The sequence below is a fragment of the Carassius auratus genome, chromosome 41 (assembly GCF_003368295.1).
Source record: "Carassius auratus strain Wakin chromosome 41, ASM336829v1, whole genome shotgun sequence".
Lineage (NCBI taxonomy): Eukaryota > Metazoa > Chordata > Actinopteri > Cypriniformes > Cyprinidae > Carassius > Carassius auratus.
In genome coordinates, this window is record NC_039283.1 from 2,287,258 (window position 1) to 2,309,832 (window position 22,575).

Below are 22,575 nucleotides of genomic sequence, written 5' to 3' on the forward strand. Positions count from 1 at the left end.
TTAAACAAATTATGATTTTTTTAAACTGTATTTGTTTTTTTACCATAAGTGCTCTATATCAAAATTGCTCCCCGATGTGAGGTTATTTGAATTACTTGTTTTGACTGATTGAAAAACTCTTTTGAACAAGGTGCATATAAAATCATGGGGAAATAATCTGTTTATATCTAAAAAAAAAAAAAAAAGTTTGTCTATCTGTTTTATCTTTATAATCCACTAAATACATTTATTCAGTTACATGGTTTAGCTGCATTTAATGTAACATAGTGACAAAAGTAAAAATAAGTTTAAGTTTGAAGAGTTGTGTGGTACATTAAAAAAATTATTGGAAAAGCCTAATCTGTACATGAACCGGTGTTTGTCCTTTGAGAAGAGGCCTTGCCTTCATGCTGAGCTAGGAACGGCCTACAATACCCCATAGCTGCATTGGAAAAGAAAAAGAAATCGCAAAGCTGATCTCAGGTCAGTGAATACGTGCTTCCTCTATGTATGTGGAAACATCTCCAAATGTACTGAACTGTTTTTTGTTTTTTCAAAAACATGAAAATATGCAATCCCTTTTAGAAAAACATAAAGCATTAAAAAAATAAAATAAAAGAAGGGAGTAATCGTACACACACACACATGAAATAAAAAGTCTATTTAATGACAACGAGATGGAAATAAAATAAAAACAAAGAAAGCAGGCTTAACCTATTCAGAGTCACAAGAAATTAATTTTAATGTAGCCTATCTTCAGAAAAATATTACAATTTTGTTATTGCTAGATAAAAACAAAAAGATGTTAGCAGTGAGTACTTCAATCAAAAAGTGTGACAGAGTAGGAAGTGATCCTCCCATAAACCTATTCTATTATTTTACCTGTGAATTGGTATGTTATTTATAATTCACAGGTAAAATAAATATGAATGTTTCATCTTCATGACCACAAAATGTGCAAATATTAGGAATTTTAACATATTCGGACAGTTAAATTAACGGTATATTTTGTGCAGTATTTTAAAGTAGACCTCTTTGGTCTTGTTAGGAAGAAAATATTTATGTGGTAACAGCCCTACTCTTCTCCAGTCTATAGCCTATTGTCAATTAAGGCAACCCAATGGGATCTGCCTCGAGGAAAAATACGGCCTCACTTCTAAAAAAATATCATGCAAATATGTTTATTATTGCATTTTGCATCATAAATGCCAATGCCATCCAGTAACAAAACCGACTCCTTTGTATCATTTTGTCCATATAAAATATGGAACTCGACCGGCTGCATTGCATCTGTTGGAATAGCTTTTAGAACCGTGTTGTTTTCTTTTAAGGCTCATGGAAAGGTCATGAAGCCCAAATGTTCGGAACTGTCTTTTCTGTTCTGCCGTGCTGACGACATTTCCGGAGTCACGCCCGGAGTGACTCCATTTTGCACGAAAACAATCTTTGGGGAAGATTTTTTTTTTTTCACGGCTGCCTATATTTTTGTTTTTCTCTCCTGATGCTTGCAAAATACTCTATTTATTTTAATGTCAACTCATATTGGGCATTCTTGCTGTCTGTGGGATTAATGTTGACCCTGTAGCTCACCGGCTAGCTCGGGTAAGCTAGCTGGTCATTGTCGTCTGATGCTTGTTTGTTTTCTGTGTATTTAATAATTTAACAGAGAAACCTTTTTTTAACAATTCATATTCGTTTTCTGATCAAGCAGACAAACAGTTAATACGAGGCCACAATATGTGTTGTAGCGTTTTGTTTAGTTAATGTTACCTAGTAACGGTTACTAGTCTCGTATCTCTATGTCTGATAACTGTCACGAATATGATGCATTGCATTTATTCTCGTATTATTTCATAAATAATACAATTGTATTGTTATGTGTTATATTAATTTACTTTTGTTAAAAAAACTTCTGCCATCGTCACACAAAAATCTGACACACAAAATGAAAATGTGGCCCTTTACAGAGCTGCCATGCTTGTGTTGGGTGTTAAGAGTGAAATGATGAGAAATTAATCATTTAATTTCTATCTACCATTGCCAGTGGTGATTTAACAGGCCTGTTGGCATACAAAACTGGTATTTTATACAGTGTCAAGTGTCACTTTTTCATTTACAAGTAACATATTTCCTCTACCTCTGTTTTTCTTTATAGGCTGATTGAATGCATCCACCTGTTGTGCATTCCTTGCGCTGAAATTTGACTGTGGAGAGCAACATGAAGGATACTTAAACCGTTTATCAACCATGAATCAAGTCTGAGGAAGCAAAATATCCCTGTCCTTGAACAGGACAACCGGTGCAGTGTGATTTTCCTGTTTCAGAGTTCAAGCGCTGCTTTATTATGAACCATGGACCAGGGTAGAGTTGACAGCCCCGTTACTCTTGTCATCAAGGCACCCAACCAGAAGTATGATGACCAGACCATCAGTTGTTTTTTGAACTGGACCGTAGAAAAGTTGAAAACACACATATCCAAAGTGTATCCTAGCAAGCCGGTAAGTTTATATTTTTGTCAAGATTGTTATTCTATTATAAATTCAGTCAGTCTGTTGCCAATTATCATTTTCTTTTTGTTTAGTATTATGACCAAGTCTTAGTGTTTCACTAATCATTAGTGCAGTATTTTAAAGGAATAGTTCTTTCAAAAATGAGAATTGCTGAAAATTTACTCCCCATCAGGCCATCCAAGATGTAGATAAGTTTCTTCTCCATTGGAACAGATTTGGAGAATTTTTGCGTTATATCACTTGCTCATCAATGGATCCTCTACAGTGAATGGGTGCTGTCAAAATGAGCGTCCAAACAGCTGATAAAAAAAAAACAATAATCCACAAAACTCCAGTCCATGTCTTGTGAAAAGTTAAAGAGCTGCATGTTTGTAATAAGCAAATCATTAAAATGATTTTAACTTCAAACCATTAATTCTGGCTGAAATACAAATACTCCATCCATTATATTGCTTTCTTCAGTAAAAAAAAAATTATCATTAGGTTAAGGAGAATTCTATTTTTAAATCACAGAATTACCATTTTAGCTAAGGTTCGGTCTTTTGAAACCTATTTTTATGATGATTATATGTTTTTAGAAGAATCCTATGAAATTGCTTGTTGGTTTCAGGAAATGGCAGCTAGATGCTGCCTGCTCTACAGGAAAGATTGACATTGCTGGTATTTTGCCCGAGAGCCCCATGCACAGATGTGCAGTTCAGATTCAAGTTCCTTATAAATTTTTTTTTTTACATGCTGACACTTATTTTATGTGATTTTAGTGAACACATTTTTAATCAAACCCTACCTTTCTTGCATTTAGACAAGCTTAGTTATAAAAAGTCCATGTTTATGTTCCTTCTTTCAGTTATCCAAGGATCAGAGACTTGTCTATTCTGGACGGCTTCTTCAGGATCACTTGCATTTGAGGGATGTGCTAAGAAAGGTACTCCTCTTGTATTTTTTTTTTATTATTATCAAATCTGATGCAGTATACAAAAACAAGTCAAATGTTTTAAAGAGAAGTTTGATGCCGCTTCAAACAGTTTGAGTGTTTCTGATTGAGATGTTTAAAATACTGCTTTACTTTATAGATTCTAAAACGTGTATCTCATCATCATAATCTTTTATTTTTTGTTATTAGGTACTGGTATCAGGCCATCCAGACCCAAATGATCAATGATCATGGGTTTTTATTTTATTTTTTTATATTATTTTATTTTATAACTAAATGCGTCTTATTGTGAACTGTTCATCCATGCATATGTTTCATTAAAAAAAAAAATGTTTTTGAGTAATTAAAAAATTCAAGGCTCATTGTTATAATTTGTTCCACTGGGATGTATTTCACAATGCAGAAGAAAATAGCTGTTGCTACTTCCACTTCCTTTAAAGCTAAACTGTGACATGATGTTTTTAAAGCACTGAGAGATGACATAGTAACCAAAGACATTTGTTAAATTCATTTGTACATCAACCAACAACAACAATCAAAATCAGAAAGAGCTTTATTGCCAGGTATGTTTACACATGGGGATTTTGGTTAAAAAAATTTTGGTAACAGAAGCTGCCAAAACACAAACAGAATGACATTAACTCTCATTTTCGTGATCGCACATACTATGTCTACACTATGAAGCAACGGTACTTGCCACATATTTTACAAGATTATATGTTTGTCAGTGGTACTGAGGATCTACAAATCATTTACCATTGTCCTATCTGTTATCTCTCCAGTCATTACACCGCGTCTACATCGGACGCGACAGTTGACATGTGGCGCCGCACCGTATCAGCTAAAGACTTCTACACTGGACATGTCAATGCAACTGTTGAAAATGCTGTGAAATTTTTGTCAGCACATAAATAGAACAATGCAGCAGTTTACTTTCAGGGATTTGTGGTGTCCCGCCGCGCCACATTCAGTGTAGACCGCATCACTGATTATAATGAGTTATATTGACTTATCTGTATAACTAATCTATATTATAGATCAGTAGTTCTATAGTATTTTGTCGCGCTGCTTGCATCCAGTGTAGACATGGTGTTAGGAATCATTTAGTTTGTATCCCTTTTAAGGATTCACACTTTGGTCACACAGGGGGTTCCTCCTGAAGTCCACTATTACCTCCACTGTTTTGAGCGTGTTCAGCTCCAGGTTGTTGTAGCTGCACCAGACAGCCAGCTCTTTAACCTCCTGTCTGTAAGCAGACTCGCTTCCGTGCTGGATGAGGCTGTTAAGTATGGTGTCGTCTGCAAACTTCAGGAGCTTAACAGAGGGGTCCTTTGCAGTGCAGCTGTGAACAGGAGAAAGAGCAGTGGGATGGGAATTTTCCTAGCCTTACTAGCTGCTGCCTGTCTGTCAGAAAGCTGGTGATCTACTGAAAAGGGAGGTGGGCACAGAGAGCTCAGTTAATTTGGACTGGAGGAGATTTGGTATAATAGTGTTGAAGGCCGAGCTGAAGTCTACAAATAGGTTCTTCACATAAGCCCCTGATCTGTCCAGATGTTGAAGGAAATAATGAATGTTAACTGCATCATCCACAGAACTGTTGGCTCAGTAAGCAAACTGCAGGGGGTCTAGTAAGGGTCCAGTGATGTCCTTCAGGTGGGCCAGCATCAGTCTTTCAAATGACTTTATGGCCACATATATTAAAGCCACAGGTCTGTAATCATATAGTCCAGTACTACTGTCTCTGGTAGGAAATGTAATATGCTAACTGTAGCCATACAAATGACTCGGACTGGATTCAACTCTACAAATGAGACAGACTGGATGCAAAACTTGTATAGACTTGTATAGACTTGTATAGTGTCCACTTTAAAAGAATACAATAAACAACACTTTCTTTTTTTTTTTCTTTTTTTTTCTCAAGTATTTGACCAGAGATCAGGTTTTTTTGTACTGAGTCTAATCACTGAATTTCTTTAACTTCAACAGCAAGATGAATACCACATGGTCCACCTGGTGTGTGCGTCACAAAGCCCCCCATCATCCCCCACTTCTGGCAACAATTCCAGTTCTTTAGTGAGTACATAGATTAAAAAAGAAATAGATTATTATGATACATAATATATTATCATGTCGGTATCCTTTTAGTTTCTTCTATTGAACACTAAAGAAGATATTTTTAAAGTTTTAACATTGTCTATTGTTCTTTCTCTTTTTTTCTTCATAGACATCAGACAGTGCTGGTCCATCCTCCTCATCCTCGACCCCTAGTCAGGAAATTTCAGCCAACTCTGATGGTCTACGGTACCGAGGGAACCCAACACAAACACATGGCATCAATCCTGCCCCTACTGGTGTAATGCAGAGGTAAAGACACAAATGGCACTCTCAAATAACCCACTCAAAGCAAAATATGTTCAGTTGAGCTTTGAGGCCTTTAAGTTTCATTTTGGATATTTCATTAGGCCTGAAGGAATGCCTCTTCCCATGCAAGGTGGTCCTGCTGCTGGCTTCCCCGCCCATCCTATGTACATGCCGATGCAAATGTTTTGGTGGCAGCAGATGTATGCACGCCATTATTACATGCAATAGTAAGTTACTACAGCCCAGTTGTTATTAAATATGAGGTTAGGACCCTGGATAATCTATCTGAGCCCTCTCATGCTGAGATTTCAGAAAATAGTTGTGCAAATCATTGTAATCATACACGACAGGTCAAACATTTTTAATAATTATTAATAAAAAGAAGACTTTTATTTTATATTTTTTTTAGGCTTACTAAGGCTGCATTTATTTGATCCTATATGCAGTAGAAACAGTAATATTGTGAACATTTTTTCTATTTTGAAATGTTTTTGAAATTAATTTATGTGATGGCAAAACTGAACTTTCAGCAGTAATTAATACTTTTATTTAGTAATTATAGCAAGCATTAAATTGATTAAAAGTGAAAGACATTTATTATTATGTCATCATATAGTGTATGCCGTTTCAACAAAAATATTTTGTTGATAAAATAAGCAAAAACTATTTTCCACCTTAAAAAAATATATTCAAAACATTATTAATATTTTATCACCAATACTAATTGAGAAAAAGCACCAAATCAACATATTATAATAATTTCGGTAGGATCAGGTGACACTGAAGACTAGAGTAATGGCTGCTGAAAATTCAGTGTTGCCATCACATTTGTGAATTACATTGAAATATTATTACAATAAAAAAAAAACTACTTTTTATTTTAATATACTGTTCACAGTTTTACAGTTCTGATCAAATAAAAGCAGCCTTGGTGAGCATAAGAGATTTCTTTCAAAAAGCATTAAAAAATATTTTACTAGTAGAGCAAATGCATATCTTTTTTTCTATACAGGTTTTTTTTTTCTATAAAGACAACATTAAATCAAAATGAACCATTTTTACTTTCCAATTCATTTAAATCACATAGTTCATTGATGTGCACTGTATTTTGTTCATCATTTTTTCATTCACAATCTTTCAGTCATGCAGCCATGGCAGCCTCCCGGGCGTCCAGCGCGGCCCCATTTCCCGCTCCCAGTGCTGGCCCCGCCACTCAGCCGGCTCGGCCTAATGAACCTGCAGCCCCTATGGGGCCCAACCCTGTCCCTGAGGACCACCCTGCCAACCCCAACATCCAGATGAATGCTCAGGGAGGAGCCATGTTGAACGACGATGAGCTCAACCGAGACTGGCTGGACTGGATGTACACAGTGTCACGTGCTGCCATTCTGCTCAGCATCGTCTATTTCTATTCCTCCTTTGGCCGCTTCGTTGTGGTGATCGGTGCCATGCTGCTGGTTTATCTGTAGGTCATATTCGAAATAGAAGCTTCTTGATAAGCAGAAGTTGACTTGTAGGAAGTTGAACATTGTATTTGCACTCACTGTCTCTGTTTGTGTCCTCCAGGCACCAGGCGGGCTGGTTTCCCTTTAGAGCAGAACTACAGAATCCAGGAGCTGGAGAAGGCCCTCAGGATGAGGCTGAGCAAAATCTGGATATGCAAGAGATGGTTAGTTATAGTAGTTGACTTTTGCCAATATTGTTGCTGATATCTAGAAATCAAGAAATACTGACAGAACAGAAAAGTTTGTAGACGTTGGATGTCTCAAATATTTATGTATATTATAATTTTTTTTCTATTTTTAATGACTTGTCTATTTTCAAATGTGAAAAATTTAGATGATAATGGGCTTGGTTTGTCTAAACTTTTTAAAGATGGAGCATATTGAAATTTTATTTTTAATTAACAAATGAACATTTTACACTATTTACTGTTTGATGTTTAATTAGTCTTATGTATTTAATTCTACAAAAATATAGACAAAAAATACAATTTAAAATAGTTTATATATATATATATATATATATATATATATATACTGTATATATATATATACTGTATATATACTGTATATTTTTTTTAAACGTATTGTATTCCTGTGATGCAAAGTTGAATTTTCAGCAGCCATTACTCAAAAAAAAAAAAAAATCTAAATAACATTTCATATTATACACGGATATATATTTATTTATTCACTTATTTATTCATTCTAAATGACTTTACTATCATTCAAAAACTCTTAACCCAAATTTTTGAACAATAGTGTATATTGCAAAATATATATTGTAAAATATATAAAAATTATATATTGTTAAGACTGTCAGGGGAGTACTGACATACTTCACAATTATTGCCTGATACCAGTAATCTTAGAATGGTCACACATCGTCCTAAAAAAATTTCTTGAAAATGATATACATCTTTCTCATGAACTGAAGTAATGGTTTTATATGTATTTTTATTAAACCTACCCATCATTTTTATTTTTTTCCTCCATAGGAGCGCATGATGGATGAGGGAATGGAGGAAGATGAGGGGGACAGCGGGGAGGAAGGTCCTGAAGAACCCATGAACGCAGACCCTCATCAGCCGGGCTTCCTCTCAGCCTCTTGGTCGTTCATCAGCACTTTCTTCACCTCCCTCATCCCTGAGGGTCCTCCACTCGCTGCCAACTGAACTTAGATCTCTCCACATTGTCTGTGGACAGTGGGGAGAAGAAATTGACAGTAGACATAAAAAATAATAATAATAAAATACAAAAACAAGTACAACATGGTCTGTCATGTCCTGGAAAGTCTGTAATGCTGCTTCAATGGTATTCAGTTGTCTCCCTATGCCAATGCTTTTCTTCCCATCTTTGTTTGTTAACAAGTCAGGGTGAGGTTTCATATATGTGCTGTCCATGTTGTTATGAAATACTTTATTTCTCAAGACTGGTTGATAAACATAAGAGCTTAAGACTTAGTGAATCATGCAGTTACTTTAGTGCATAACTATTTTTCTCTTTCTTGTGTGTAAATAAATAGTAAATATTTACAGATAAGAATATATGCATCTCATTAAAATAAGGTGTGTTTTTGAATAAAGTCAGGTTTTGGTTTCTTATCATAGTTCGTGGTTTTGATTTTCTTCAGCTGGTCAACTGATGCACCACTAGTGGGCGCCACTGATTAAAAAAAAATTACATGTACAGATTTAAAAGATGCTTCTGTTAATAACTTTTCTTACTCTCTTAAATATAACTTTCCTTAAGATTTACACCTATATATAGGAGTAGGATTTGGTCATTCAGAACGTGATGCATTCTATATGCTATAATATCTAAATACTATGATCTTTTATGTTATATTGTTTTTATATGACAACATTTAAAGTAGATAAAGTGGTGATGCACCAAGTACTTCTGCCAATATCTTCAGTGGACAGATGATTATAGATAGATAGATATTCAAGAAATAAAGGCTATCGGTTTTATAATTAAACCATTTTGTGTAACTATTGTTTCTTGGGGAAGAATTCTTCATGAGACATACTTGATGGCATTGGGAAGAGCTTGCACACATATGTATATGCCACCTTAACACCACAAAGTCCCTTCTACATTCTGAAATAAAAGTTGTCATCTGTATTCTATCTTCAGCCTTCCGTCCAGTCATATACAGACACTGGTGAGATGGACACAAAAAAGCAGACCATCATGCACTTCAGTGCCTTCAGAAAACCTCTGATCAAATGAAGATGGATTTTGTACAGTTCATTGTAACAACACAATTAATTATGCATGACAGAGACATTTATTGGGCTCATTTCACCCGGACTCCACTAAGTAACTGGACAAATCGGGTTAAAGTCTGTCTTTCAAGGTAGGACAACTCTTATCAGGAGAACAGATCTGTGTCTGTCAGACCATGATTTCATCATGACTCCAGCCTATTCTAACCTTAATAAGAAATAAGAGAGTGAAAAAAGTCTCTCCAAGCATTCAAGAAAAAAAAAGTGTTTTGTTTGACTCCAAAATTGAATCTACCATCTAATTATGTAAATATTTTTCAAAAGTAAGTGCATCTATATGGTCAACCGTTGTTTAACAGAGGAAATAAAGAACATGGACTCTATTGACAGGGATGTGGCTTAACCTTAATTCACTGGCAAAGGCAGCAGACAGTTTTCCATTCCTGCCCATAATTGTGCTCCTTTTGTCTTAGGGATAAATTAGAAAATCATAGCGGGAAAGAAAAAAAGCTGAACAAAATTACATTAGACTTAGCTGGCAGTCCTTGCTGTGTAAATGACACTCTTATTCCTTAAAATGGACTTCCTGGTGACCTGTTCCTTTCAATTTATTTCTCCATAGCTCATGGCCTCAGATCGCCCTTCTCCTATCGTTTTAATCCAATCACCCTCTCACTGGATGTTATTTATTTGCTTATTTATTTTCAAAGGATGTAACTGATTTTTATCACAGGGTAGAAGTGCCTTTTCTTCCTGGTGAAACGGTGACTAACGACCTGCTATCGATTTGTTGGTTTGTCCATGAAAGAGATGGCTGTGTGATAGAGAGGCCATCTTTATATTTAGAATTATGCTACAGATACCTCAGACATTTCCTGCCCTGCAGCGTCATGCCTTACAGATAATGCATGCAGAATAATATATAATAATTGGTGTCACCTCTGTGTAAGGTTACTCAGAAACAGGCAGATAATTGTTGGGGATTTAGCTAGCAAATCCATTTATGTGAACTAATCAATAAATGCACTGTTATATGTATATATATATATATATATATATATATATATATATATATATATATATATATATATAAAGATTCTGAAGTGACAGAAAATTGAGTTTTGGTTGGTATACAAACTGTGTTCTTAAAAAAATAAATTAAAACTTTTAATTGACTAGATATCAGTTCAGAGCAAATTTCATACTGTAAATAAGCTTAAAATGTAGATTAATTTCAATATGCTACACTCTTTAAAATAAAGGTTAAAAAAAAGGGGGTGTTCGCATTAATGCAATAGAAGAACCAGTTTTGGTTCCCCGAAGAACATTTTGGTCAAGATTTCTTAGTGTGAGGAACACTTTTGTAGAATTTGAAGACTCCGTGGATATTAAATGTTCTTCATATGAACCATCAATGCCAATTAAGAGCCTTTATTTTTAAGGGTGTGTATATATTATAGCTATTTAATACAATGATTGTGAGGGCAGCATGAAACAACAATGCAAAAATCATACACTCACAGCATTATTTTGGGGTGATATATATTTCTTTTTGTTTACAAATAACATCTATCATTGCATCAAATATTACATTAACCATATCTTTTTATAGCTGAAATAAATATATTGCACTTAAAAAAGGCATCAAAACAAAAATGGTCAGACATCTCCTTATAGATAGGATACAGCTGGTTTAGAAATACGCACATACATACATACAAACAAACAAAAACAGGAATAAAGAGAAAACATTTGCTAATATATTGCAACTCTGTCTGTTCATAACAAATCAAAGGTTGAAATGGTGGGCATTTTTTTTTACCAGCTTTACTTTAGACAACAACACATTCAATCTAAATAAAACACCCTGAACCCTGAAATGCAGAAAGATTGACTGAATATCTGTATTGTGTGGCTCTGTTTGTGTATTTATGCTTGTCTGTTCTGTTCAAATTTGAAGGATAAATAAAAACGGCAGCATCAACTTCCTCACACACACACACACACACACACACACACACACTCCAGTTCCTCTTCATCTGCCTATTACAGCTAGTGCTGTTTCTCTGTGATCTGGTTACAGGATGCTGATGAATTGTCGTTGATGTGACTGTACAAATAGGAACACTTCAGCCACAAATCACCCACTTTCCCTCATTCCCCCGGGGAAGACGAGACTATTATTTAAAAGGTAGCCCATTATTTACAGGTGTAGACTTCCTGCAAGCTGGCTGATGACAAGCAGCCTCGAGTGGCTTAAGATCAGTTTCTGGTACTGGAAAGAAATATTAGCCAGTTCCAAAACCTGTCCATTTTTCTCTGGTTTTCTTGGTTGTTACTTGTAGAAATGGCCTCACACTGTCCGCTGGTTCATATCGGTTGCAGTTCACCCTCATCACACTGTTGTCTTTTAAACTAAAAAATGTATTGAGGGTGAGTAAATTATTACAGAATATCAATATCCTGGAGAACAGTCTTTTTAAATATAAAATACATTTTAATGCCTTAAACAGTTTTTAAAGAAAAGAAACTTATCAGAGCAGAAAGATAAAATCAACCTGTCCAGCATTTTTGGGTCCACATGTTTCCATCCAGTCCTGCGGTTTTCATATAGCACAGCGCCCTCTAGTGTCGACAGTTTGAACACGAGGGCTGAGTGGTTGGCAGCTCCACAGATACTGTATCACATCATTAAGAACTGATAGATCACGGGGAATGAGAAAAGCAGTAGTCCAGTGTTACTTTCTCACTCATTTGGCGCTGGGTGGCGATAAAGGCAATGAGACGCATCATTAAAGAGATAGTTCACCCAATAATGTAAATGAAAATTCTGTCATCATTTACTAACCCGCGCGTCATTCAAAACCTGCATGACTTTATATCCTTTTGTAGAACACAAAAGAAGATATTTGGTAAAAAGCTGCCTCCCATTGACTTCCAAAACACAAAATAATACATTCTGAAGAAATCTGGCACCGAAACACCTTTTATGCTCATTAGCAGAAAGAAAGTCATACAGGTTTGGAAAAACACAAGGGTGATTAAATAATGAAAGAATTTTTAATTTTTTGGTGTATTATCCCTTTCAAGGTAGCATTATCACAGATGAATAGCAGATGAAGACGGATCTCTGAGTCTCTTATCAACGCTAAAAACTCATGCTTAAAGTCTCTTTTACAAGAATCCGTGTCCGTTGGGCATTTCGTTCACCTTTTCTCCAGCACAACTGCGAGAAGCAGCACGTCCGGGTCGTTCGTCAATGCTGTGTCTGTATTATTTACATGTGGTTCTTCCTTTCGTGAAAGCATGTTTTTTGCATGTGTATGGGTGGCGTATGTCTTTGCATGCCAGTAATGGGGAATTCTTTTCAGGCTGAGGTGACAGGAATCATACGAACGGGGTCATGACTGTGGAAGAATGGCGAAGTCCCTGGATGGCGGCGTAGGGCCCCTGCTGGAAATAGTGGTGGTAGCGTGGCATGTGGAAGGAGGGGAAGGTCGGCCCGCTGCCCTGCATGGAGCTGGCCAGGGCGGATGGGGTGAGAGGCATGCCCAGTCGACTGTAAGGGGGTAGAGAGCCCTGGATGGGGTGAGGAAGAGGACTGGCCAGGGACGCTGTGCTGGTTCCGATGGCAGACAGAGACTGAGGGTGCTGAAAACCCGAGAAGCCAGACGTTGTGGTGACCCAGGAGCTGAGGGAGAGGTTGTCTGATGCGGTGAATGCTGAACCTACAGGGGAAGAACTGAATTAATTATTTGTACCATACAATTAGCATATTTACCATAATGTTAAACATTTTTTTTGTGATTTTTACAGCAAAAAGACTTTACAATAAAAACTTGTTAATGAAAAAGGGAGTTTTTGCAGCGATGCCACAGAAGAATCATTTTTGGTTCTTTTCAGTGAACAATTCTTAGAATTAGAATGAAGAACATTTTAAAAAAATCTAAAATAATTTTCTCACTTCAAGCACCTTGTGTGTAACGGAAATTTTCCAAGACTCTTAATGGAACTATAGATATTTTTAAGAGTATAAGTGGTTTACATTACATTATGTGAAATTTACTTTTTATTGTAAATAGAAATAAAACTATGAATTGCCATTAGTGAAAAACTGTACTGGGAAACTGTGTGACACATTACATATGATTACATTTTATTGTACTTTTTTTTAGTTTTTTAATACTACCACTTATTACCAGTATCATGGTGGTTATCAGTAAATATTTAATTACAAAACATAAATTGGTATATTAAGATTATATCACTTGTTGTAAAAACTACAGTCATCCTGAAACACTTTACTGTGAATTTCTAGCATTCACAGTTGCTATTTTTAAGCAAATTGAACAGAATATTTCTAGCGTACAGTTTACTGTTACAGAAGGGTTTTCTTACCTCTACTGTGTGCAGAGAGCCCATCTTCACCCAAGGTTTCCTCATCACCAGTGTAAGTCCGAATGGGCGACCGGGCGTAAGAATGCTTGTGGATCAAACTCTCAACACTTTCCCTACAGCAAAACCAAAAGACAACAGCCCAAAATATATCTCTAAATCCACAACTGCAAAAAAAAAAAAAAAAAAAAAAAAAATCTTTTGACCTGGTTAAATATCCTAAATCTAGTGCATTTTAATCAACTAAACCATTTTTTTTTCAAGGCGTCACAAAATATTTTCTCATTTAAAGAGATTCCAAATCTCCAAAAATGAACACAAAAGAATGTTTTAACAATTTTTTGTCCATAAAATTAAAGCCAGTGGGGTTCAAAACCAGACTGTGGGTATGAATTACACATGTAGAGTGTCTCTCTGCAGCTTTGTGAGTTCAATGAATCAGACAGGTCATGCTTGCTTAAACAACAAGGGCATACAAATATGTTAACACACAACAAGTGCGTAGAGAGAAGTGTGTCTGCTAGCCTTGCTGTAAATGCATTAGCTCCTGTTAGATTAGACTCCTCAGACAGGCTGAGATGGTCTGCATCACAAGAGCCATGCGTCCACATTAGCCTCCCAATTAGGTTAGGAAAGTGCAATATCTGTCAGCAGCGCAATACAAATATGTGTGTTTTTATCTGCGACGCGCTCCGAGGAGAGGGGCCTACAGCCCTACAACTTGGGTGGCTGTTTTCAATCAGTCACGGGGCTCAATTGAATTACGCTGTGTTTTAGTGCAGTGCCCGACTCCAGACTAATGCGATTTCTGCAGCTCCCTGAAGATCAATTGATCAGATCTAATTCACAGCCCTTCCAAAGAGAAAAAGAAATAGAGAGACGGAGAGAGAGATGGAACAGGATGCATTTTTGTGTGGTATTTTTGGCAGTCATTGACTTTAGTTTGTTCTTTCGTTGGGGTTCGAAATGGAACTAGCTGGCAAATGTTTAACTGGAATGCTAATTTGAGAGCACGTCGCCAAAACCGGTCATTTCCAGCAATTCTAGCTTTATCAGATTATTTTTCAGGCCATCAGTTGTTTTGCTCGTGATTCTTGGGTCAGAAAAGAGACCATTTTTCTTGTATTTATATATGTCAACATTGACTAAATAAAAATATATGGTATTTAGTTTAGAGATCTCATAACACACATTCAACAGCGAGCAAAAAGTGCATTATTAAAAAATATAAAGCAATAAAAATAAATAAATATATGACACCAAGGGGGAACCTGCAACTATTTCGATATGATTTAAATTTTATATTCGTTTTGTTGTGTATTTTGAGAGCACGTTTCCAAAATCTTTTTTTTTTTTTTTTTTCAGCATTTCTAACTTTATCAAGCGATTGAGCGATTCGATCAATTTCAAGTGTGTTTTCTTGTGGTCATCTTGTAAGTTACTATTGACTTAATTAAATATATAGGGCATTCAGAGGTCATATGACACATTCAAAGGTGGGCAAAATTCATAAATATATGAAAAGCAAATAAATAAATAAAGGCCTACTATAAAATGCGATAAGCTGAAAATGTTAGGCCTACCCTTAGAAGCTATTTCTAGCTGATCTTAACAAAAAATAAATAAATAAATTTGATGAAGCCTAGTAATTTAATATTATATAATATTATGATAATATACATTTTTTCTACCTTTTTGCTATAGTATTATTATTGTTATTATACTTCAATGTATTTCTTAATTGACCGCATGAACCACACTCTTAAATTAGGCTAACGTTTTTTTTTTCAGCTTTTATTGTACCAACCCGCCCACACACGTCTAGGTCTAATGAGACTAATGAAAAGCCACTTGTGCACTTGTTAATGAGTTTGGCTGAACGTTTCCCACCACACACACGCTTCACTCCTCCCACACTGCACGAGCACGGGTCAGAAATCAACACGCCACTAGCAGCAGAATTCCTCATACCTCTCAATATCCGTGAGCCTGGAGGAGTCTCTGAAGCCTTTAGCAAAAGGGTTGCTGTCAATCTTCAGTTTGGTTATCTGAAGTGAAAATAGGACACAACTAAATTAATCCAGCAGCTCTGTTCCTCTCCCACTTCCAGTAAATTCTTCTGCTAAAATTGAATCCATTTTAAACAGTTGCCAAAATATACTTTTTAAAAATTCAAAATAGTACTACTATTTACAGAGGAACCGATTCATAAAAATAGCCAATAGGGGAAATAAATACTCAAAACATAAGTTTTCTTGCACAAATATAGGCTACTACAGGCTTTTCCAGGTGCCTTGCAAGGGGATTCGCAAACTGGTTGATTTGTACTCACCAGCTGGTTCTGGTAAGCAGTGACTGCAGTGAAAACTGTCTCAGTGAAGACGAATGTACGAAACTCCTCAGACTTCAGATTAAGAAGTGACGCGGTGTGATCTTTCTTCTTGATGATATGAACTCGGGGTTGGTACTTGTGCATGGAGTTCAGGATGATCTGTTAAATAAAGTGTGAGAAAATTTGAATTTATGTGATGCAGGAAAACTATAAAAATATAAATGTAGCAATTATTTATTATATTATTATTATTATTATATAATTATACTATTCTATATAATGTATATATATACACATTACTGCAGGCATTACTATTTAGTAAAACAAAACAACAACAAAACCTATTATGCCTCCTGTATATCCAAATGTCATATTTGAATTATCATCGTCAAATTATTTAAAAACAAAAATGAAACAATTGATCTTCACAGGCAAATATATTTTTTGTAAAGCCACTTGCGTTTACAAATACAAATCGTTACAGATTTCGTTTCTTCTTACATGACCGTGCTGGTCCAGTTCGTTGTTTGTAAGCTTCACTTTTTCGAAAGAAACCATTTGTTTCAACAGCTGTTCTCCTGTAAACGGCGAATCTGGATGCACGTACAACCTGTAAAATTATAAGGGAATACATTAATAAGTATATGCTGTAGATCCGTTTGAATGTGCTTTATGTGATTCGATTTTCATTCATTTTATCGTTAAGCTATAATTAGCATACATTTCACAATATTTATGTTTGGATTTGAATCTAAAAATGACTATAGGCTAAATATATATATATATTTTAAGTAAAAACATAAAATAACAGAACGTGCTAAATTCAAATCTAATTGAATTAGGCTACACGTAGCGTACAAAATCAAAGTGAATTACCACACCAACTTGTATGTAGGGCCATCTAAAATAATAGGCTATGTTTTGTAATGATATATTCTCTTTTTAGTTTCACCGGCTGTTCACGATTTGTTGATGATTTGGCAACTTAAGTAATCATAACAAAACAACGCATAGAGGAAATGTCAAGATTCTTACCTAGCAGGTAAAGGTGGATCTGCCTTTCCCGCCACAAGCCACGAGGATCTATGATAGGCATATCGATATCTCTTATTGTCCACCGGAACGATGTCCATTAGTACGATATATTTGGCGTCCGGATCCACTCCGGAAAATGACACACGTATTGTCGGAAACATTCGTCTGTTGAAACAACATCAAGTGGCTTTCAGCTACATGAGTAGACTACACATGATTTTTAGATGTTGGTTCAAATAGACAAATTAGCTGAAATAGCCTATTTTAGATGTTGGCTATACTGACAACATAGGCATGTCCTTTAAAAAGAATATGTTAAATGCGTCTATAAAGATGGCCTAGGCCTAGGCTACTAAACAAATTCGTCTACTGGTTTGAAAATACTGATAAATTAAAATAATTTCAGCTGTTTTTTTTACCTTCCAGATTTTGTGATAATCATTTCCGTGCCGAGTTCGTGGAACTTGTCCCACAGTTCTTTGGTCTCGAGGCTGCAGGAGATCTTGGCCATCTCCTCGCTGGGGACGCCGGGGCTCGTGGGGATGAGCGGCTCCGTACATAACGGAGCGCCGCTGCCGCTGAAGTCTCCGTGGGCTTCCAACGAAGACAGGTCCCTGATGTTTGGATGGCACGATGACTTCTCTACGAATTGTTCTAGAATTAAAAAAAGAAGTAATGAAATATAAATGTGCGCCAATTGATTGCAGTTGGTGTTACAAAAGGTTTTCAAGTCAGGGACTAACATGCAGATATTGGTTTGTTTCTTAAAAAAAAAAAAAAAAAGAAAACAAATTTCACACATTATACTGTTTACATGATTTGCTTTAGTTATAAATATAATAGAATATAAAAGCCTATATGAAATGTAGAAATAATATCACTGCATGTAGAAACATAACTGATAAAGTGCAATTATTTATAGGTAGCCTATATTAATAATAGCCTAAAATGAATGGTTTTATGTGCTTAAATATTTATTAGATATGTATTTTTTTTTACTGTAATCAATTTAGCCTGAAACGTAATATTACAAACGGCACAGAAATACTAAAGATATTCCAATGCAGTGGCCATTAAACCCACAAATATGAATGTTTTTAAATCTTACAGTTACTGACAGGCAAATTAGACTTCTCTTTTATTTTTATACTGCAAATATAAATAAACTGTTAGCCGTACGAGATGGTTTGTCGTTTGTTTTCCTAGAAAATTAAATGTTCGTTTTGATTTGCCAGGAAAGTGTGCAAAAAATAAATAAACAAATAAATAAATAAATAATCTTCAAAAACCAACACAAATTGGCCAAATACAAAATCTGAATTTTGTATGTAATGTTTTCCTTTATATACTTTTTATAAAAAAGTTTAGTAGAATTACTCCTTACACTGTCAAGTCACAATTACCCCATTTTTTAAATGAAATTTAATACAATTAAATGTATGCATTTAGAAGACGCTTTTATGTTTTATTCAAAGCGACTTACAGTGCATTCAGGCTAACATTTTATCTAACGTGTTCAAATGTTAAAATATTTACTTTTTACGACCGCACAAGCTCACGCAATTGTATAACCCACTGCCAATAAACAAGGTTTAATTAAATACTCGGCTATTTTACTAGGTTATATTTTCCTTTACATATAACTGCTGGAGTTTGACACTGATACGCCTCACGCGCAAACTCACGTCACTGCTGCAAAACAAGAAAACACTGCTGCTATCAAATCTCGTTGATCTGCTCTCACCCAGCGGCTTGATGGTATTTTCCTCCGACTCCTTGTCTTTCGGTTTCCCACTTGACATGAGCGCGGCTATGGAGAAGGCATTCGCCCTTGAAGAGAGCTGAGGCTTTGGGGAAGTGGTGTACTCCATGATGCGAGTGCTCAAAACTATTCTCAACAGCACAAATATCCAGATTAAGCCCCGAAACGACTTTAAATTGCAAGATGATAATTGAGTAAGGACTAAGAAGATTGCAGGCTACAGGCTGTTCCGTGTGTTACTTCCAAATCGGTTGGGACATTGTGTGTCTCGCTCCAGTCACCCTCTAGCTCTCTTGCACATGCAAGGTTTTCAAAGTAAGTGTTGGACACTTGCAGTCCCCTTCATATCACTAGCCCCTCCGTCGTGCACAGCCATGACCAATCGTTGTGTGGCTTCTAGATCATTGGTTATTCAACACCCTCCACTGTATGGTCAGCTTATTTATAAATCCTACTACGATGACGGCTTGGCTGATGAATATTAATTTATTCTCGTGACGTCGACCTTCCTGAATTGCTGAAAGAACGAATAGATTTTTGGGAGAGGCGTGGCTTACCAATATTTAAGCTTTGTGACTGGCCACCTCAAGGAACGTCACAACGACATTATTAATATTCATGAGTTCACCAATAGTGATTTCGCCAAAGGGAAAAATAAACTTCATCAGTTTTAAACACGTCACATCTGTCTACACCTGTATAACCTTCCATCATGCATGAAAACTTAAATGTACACATCTTGTAAGGGAATGTTATAGAAGCCCAGCCATACTTCCTTAACATGACAAATGTTTTATCACCAAGCTATAATTAAACTTATGGTATTTGTTTTATTTGTCCTAAGTTCCCACATTTTTGAGTATAGCTATGACATAATCCAATACTCAGAACATTTATCTCCGACAAAAACACAGGTCCATCCAGACGTTTTAAAATCATTAATATAGCTATTTAGCCTGTTTTAAGTTAAAGTAAAATTATATTGTAAGAATTGTAAACTCGCCAGTTATGCTGCTATAAATATAAAGGTTGGAAAGAGAAAAACAACATTTAGGCCTATCAGTTTCTTGATTTTGTTTGTAACGACACAGTCCTGTCTTTACAAACCAGTGAAAAAACTAATCAGGAAATTGATATAGGCCTATTTATTAATTTGACTAATTAGTAGGCTAACCATAAATTAGAACGGAAAAGTCCAATCAAAAGTAAAGAAAAAATACTAAATAACATAAATAGGCCTAATCTAAATAAGCCTATAGTTGTATTCTATAATTAAATAAATTATAATTATTACTAACCTATTATCAATGTTTTTATGTTCGTAGATTCAGCAACATAACTTATCTGATTTGTAACAGTTATGTTTTTGTTGTTGTTGTTGTTGTTTGTTTCTTCTGCGTTATTCTTTGAACTTTTGTTAGAACAAATCCTGTCTAGACGCCACCTCAGGCCACCGCTCTCGCTTGATGCCAAAACTGAGACACAGGCCCTTTGTCAAGTCTAACACTTATGTCGATCAAGCTTGGTGAAATCATTACTGCAGATTTTAACTAACACGTTTCACACAAAAAGCACTGGTTTGTCGCGTTAAGCCTAGCCTGGGTTCAGCTGGTCGGCTGTGGCATTGACATTACATTTACATTTAGTCATATAGTCATCACTTCCTGCGCGTGCTCCCGCCGAGTGAGAGTCAGTATATAAATATTTAGGCCTATATATATATTAAAAGCGCTGACTCTTGTTTTTTTTTTCCGCTTGAGGAATCACCTAAATGTCACTCTCTCTGGAGAGACGCAAGAGCCCCAGATCTACAGCGTTTAAACCCATTAAGGCGACACTCAAATGCAAATCCAGTGCTGCAGATATATTATAAGGGACCTTGGCTGGAAAAAAAAAATTAGATTACTGTGCAATTGCCAGCGGATAATGTGCTAAAAGCTTTCCCACTTAGCGTAACTCCTTACTGAATATTATTCACACTTTCAGGGCCGATGTGCCAGCCGGACCATGGCGAATTTTAAAGCTAAAGCCAAAACATGCTCGTCAGGTGCAGTGTTGCCATGTCCGCTTTTTATAAGCAACTTTGGATTTAGGCTACATAGAGTCACGGTTTTACTAGTGCTTGGCAAAGATGTGACCAACCAGAAAATCATTTGCCGAATATCACCTGCTGTTTAAGAGCAATAATGTCATTATTAATGGTTGTAGTTCCCTCTTTATTCTGTTTATTTATTAGGCTAACTTATGATTAATATCTACAGTAGTCTATGTGTGCAACATTTTCATTATTATTATTTATTTTTTGTTGTTGTTTTTTAGTTTAGAAGATATGATTATTGGACTTAAACATTGTTATTAAATTAACAATTTACATTTACATTTACATTTACATTTATTCATTTAGCAGACGCTTTTATCCAAAGCGACTTACAGATGAAGACAGTGGAAGCAATCAAAAACAACAAAAAGAGCAATGATATATAAGTGCTATAACAAGTCTCAGTTAGGTTAACACAGTACACATAGCATGGGATTTTAACTAATATAATAAATAAAAAGAAAACAGATAAGAATAAAAAATAAAAAATAAAAGAATAGAGCAAGCTAGTTAGAGGTCTTTACACATACACACACACATACATGTACAATTGCATAATAAATGAAAAGAAAATAGAATACAAAAAGATTAGAAAGGTAGTTAGATTTTTTAAAGAATAGAATTACAATAGTGATTTAATAGTGATGTAATTTAGCATTGTTTATGCTTTATGCAACTTTAAGCTTTTTATGATGATGATCCAACTAGCTTTTTTTTATTGCGACATCTGGCAACACTGGTCAAGCGTGGATTTCATACTGGCAAAATAGGAATCTAAACAGGAACTGTGTTTAAAACACAGGACTGACGGAGGCATCTCTGGGATTGCTTGCTATTTACGTCTCAAAAAAAGTTTGACATTCAACTGGCGACTGTTTTAATAATTTCTGTATCAGACGGGAGATAATATAACGTTGGTGAGCATAATTAAGACTTTGGGATATAACTAATGTGCTGTCCTTAATTATTTATAGGTAAACACTGTTGTTATGATTTTTTTATTGTTCATTATTAAGGAACTAAACCATCTAAAGTAGCATTAATTCCATGCATGTATGCCCTGTAGGCCAAATCATATTGCCCACAAGCTTGTGAGGTTTTGAGGATCAGTATAGTGAGTTATATGTTCCCAACATTATAAATTATTACAAAGTCTTAAATAATTGATTTCAATATTTTATTAAGGCCTATATCAGTGCTCTTCAGTGTAGATGTTGTTTGAGTGAAAATAGAGAAAATAATTGATCATAGCTTCTCCACCTCAACATTAACAGGTCATGATCATCAGAAGAAATGCATATTGTTTATTGTTAAAATACTGAAGTATTATTATTTAAATAATTCAATATTATTTAGTCAAGAATGCATATATGTATATATACGCTAAATATATACCACATAAATGACTATTGAAATCATTTTTGTGGACAGTTTTT

General features: G+C 35.5%; 3 protein-coding genes across 4 annotated transcripts in view; 2 read left to right on the forward strand and 1 right to left on the reverse strand.

Annotated features, from left to right (window-relative positions):
• LOC113059477 (collagen alpha-6(VI) chain-like) overlaps positions 1 to 22,575 on the forward strand; it is a 1,020,620-nt gene that overhangs the window by 777,451 nt on the left and 220,594 nt on the right.
• LOC113059547 (homocysteine-responsive endoplasmic reticulum-resident ubiquitin-like domain member 2 protein) lies at positions 1,367 to 8,891 on the forward strand. The gene is made up of 9 exons (XM_026228101.1): positions 1,367 to 1,581; positions 2,135 to 2,477; positions 3,337 to 3,414; positions 5,410 to 5,496; positions 5,648 to 5,787; positions 5,886 to 6,011; positions 6,926 to 7,249; positions 7,351 to 7,453; positions 8,285 to 8,891. The coding sequence occupies exons 2-9, from the start codon at positions 2,331 to 2,333 to the stop codon at positions 8,459 to 8,461; spliced, it is 1,182 nt and encodes a 393-aa protein (XP_026083886.1). The 5' UTR covers positions 1,367 to 1,581; positions 2,135 to 2,330; the 3' UTR covers positions 8,462 to 8,891.
• LOC113059542 (T-box transcription factor TBX20-like) lies at positions 11,994 to 19,461 on the reverse strand. Of its 2 annotated transcripts, none has more exons than XM_026228097.1 (8): positions 19,024 to 19,461; positions 17,699 to 17,933; positions 17,280 to 17,444; positions 16,746 to 16,854; positions 16,245 to 16,403; positions 15,884 to 15,960; positions 13,916 to 14,028; positions 11,994 to 13,245 (listed from the first exon to the last, which is right to left on the reverse strand). In XM_026228097.1, the coding sequence occupies exons 1-8, from the start codon at positions 19,148 to 19,150 to the stop codon at positions 12,905 to 12,907; spliced, it is 1,326 nt and encodes a 441-aa protein (XP_026083882.1). In that variant the 5' UTR covers positions 19,151 to 19,461; the 3' UTR covers positions 11,994 to 12,904. The 2 variants fall into 2 exon arrangements, with proteins under 2 accessions (XP_026083882.1, XP_026083881.1); XM_026228096.1 differs by having other exon boundaries at positions 13,916 to 14,031.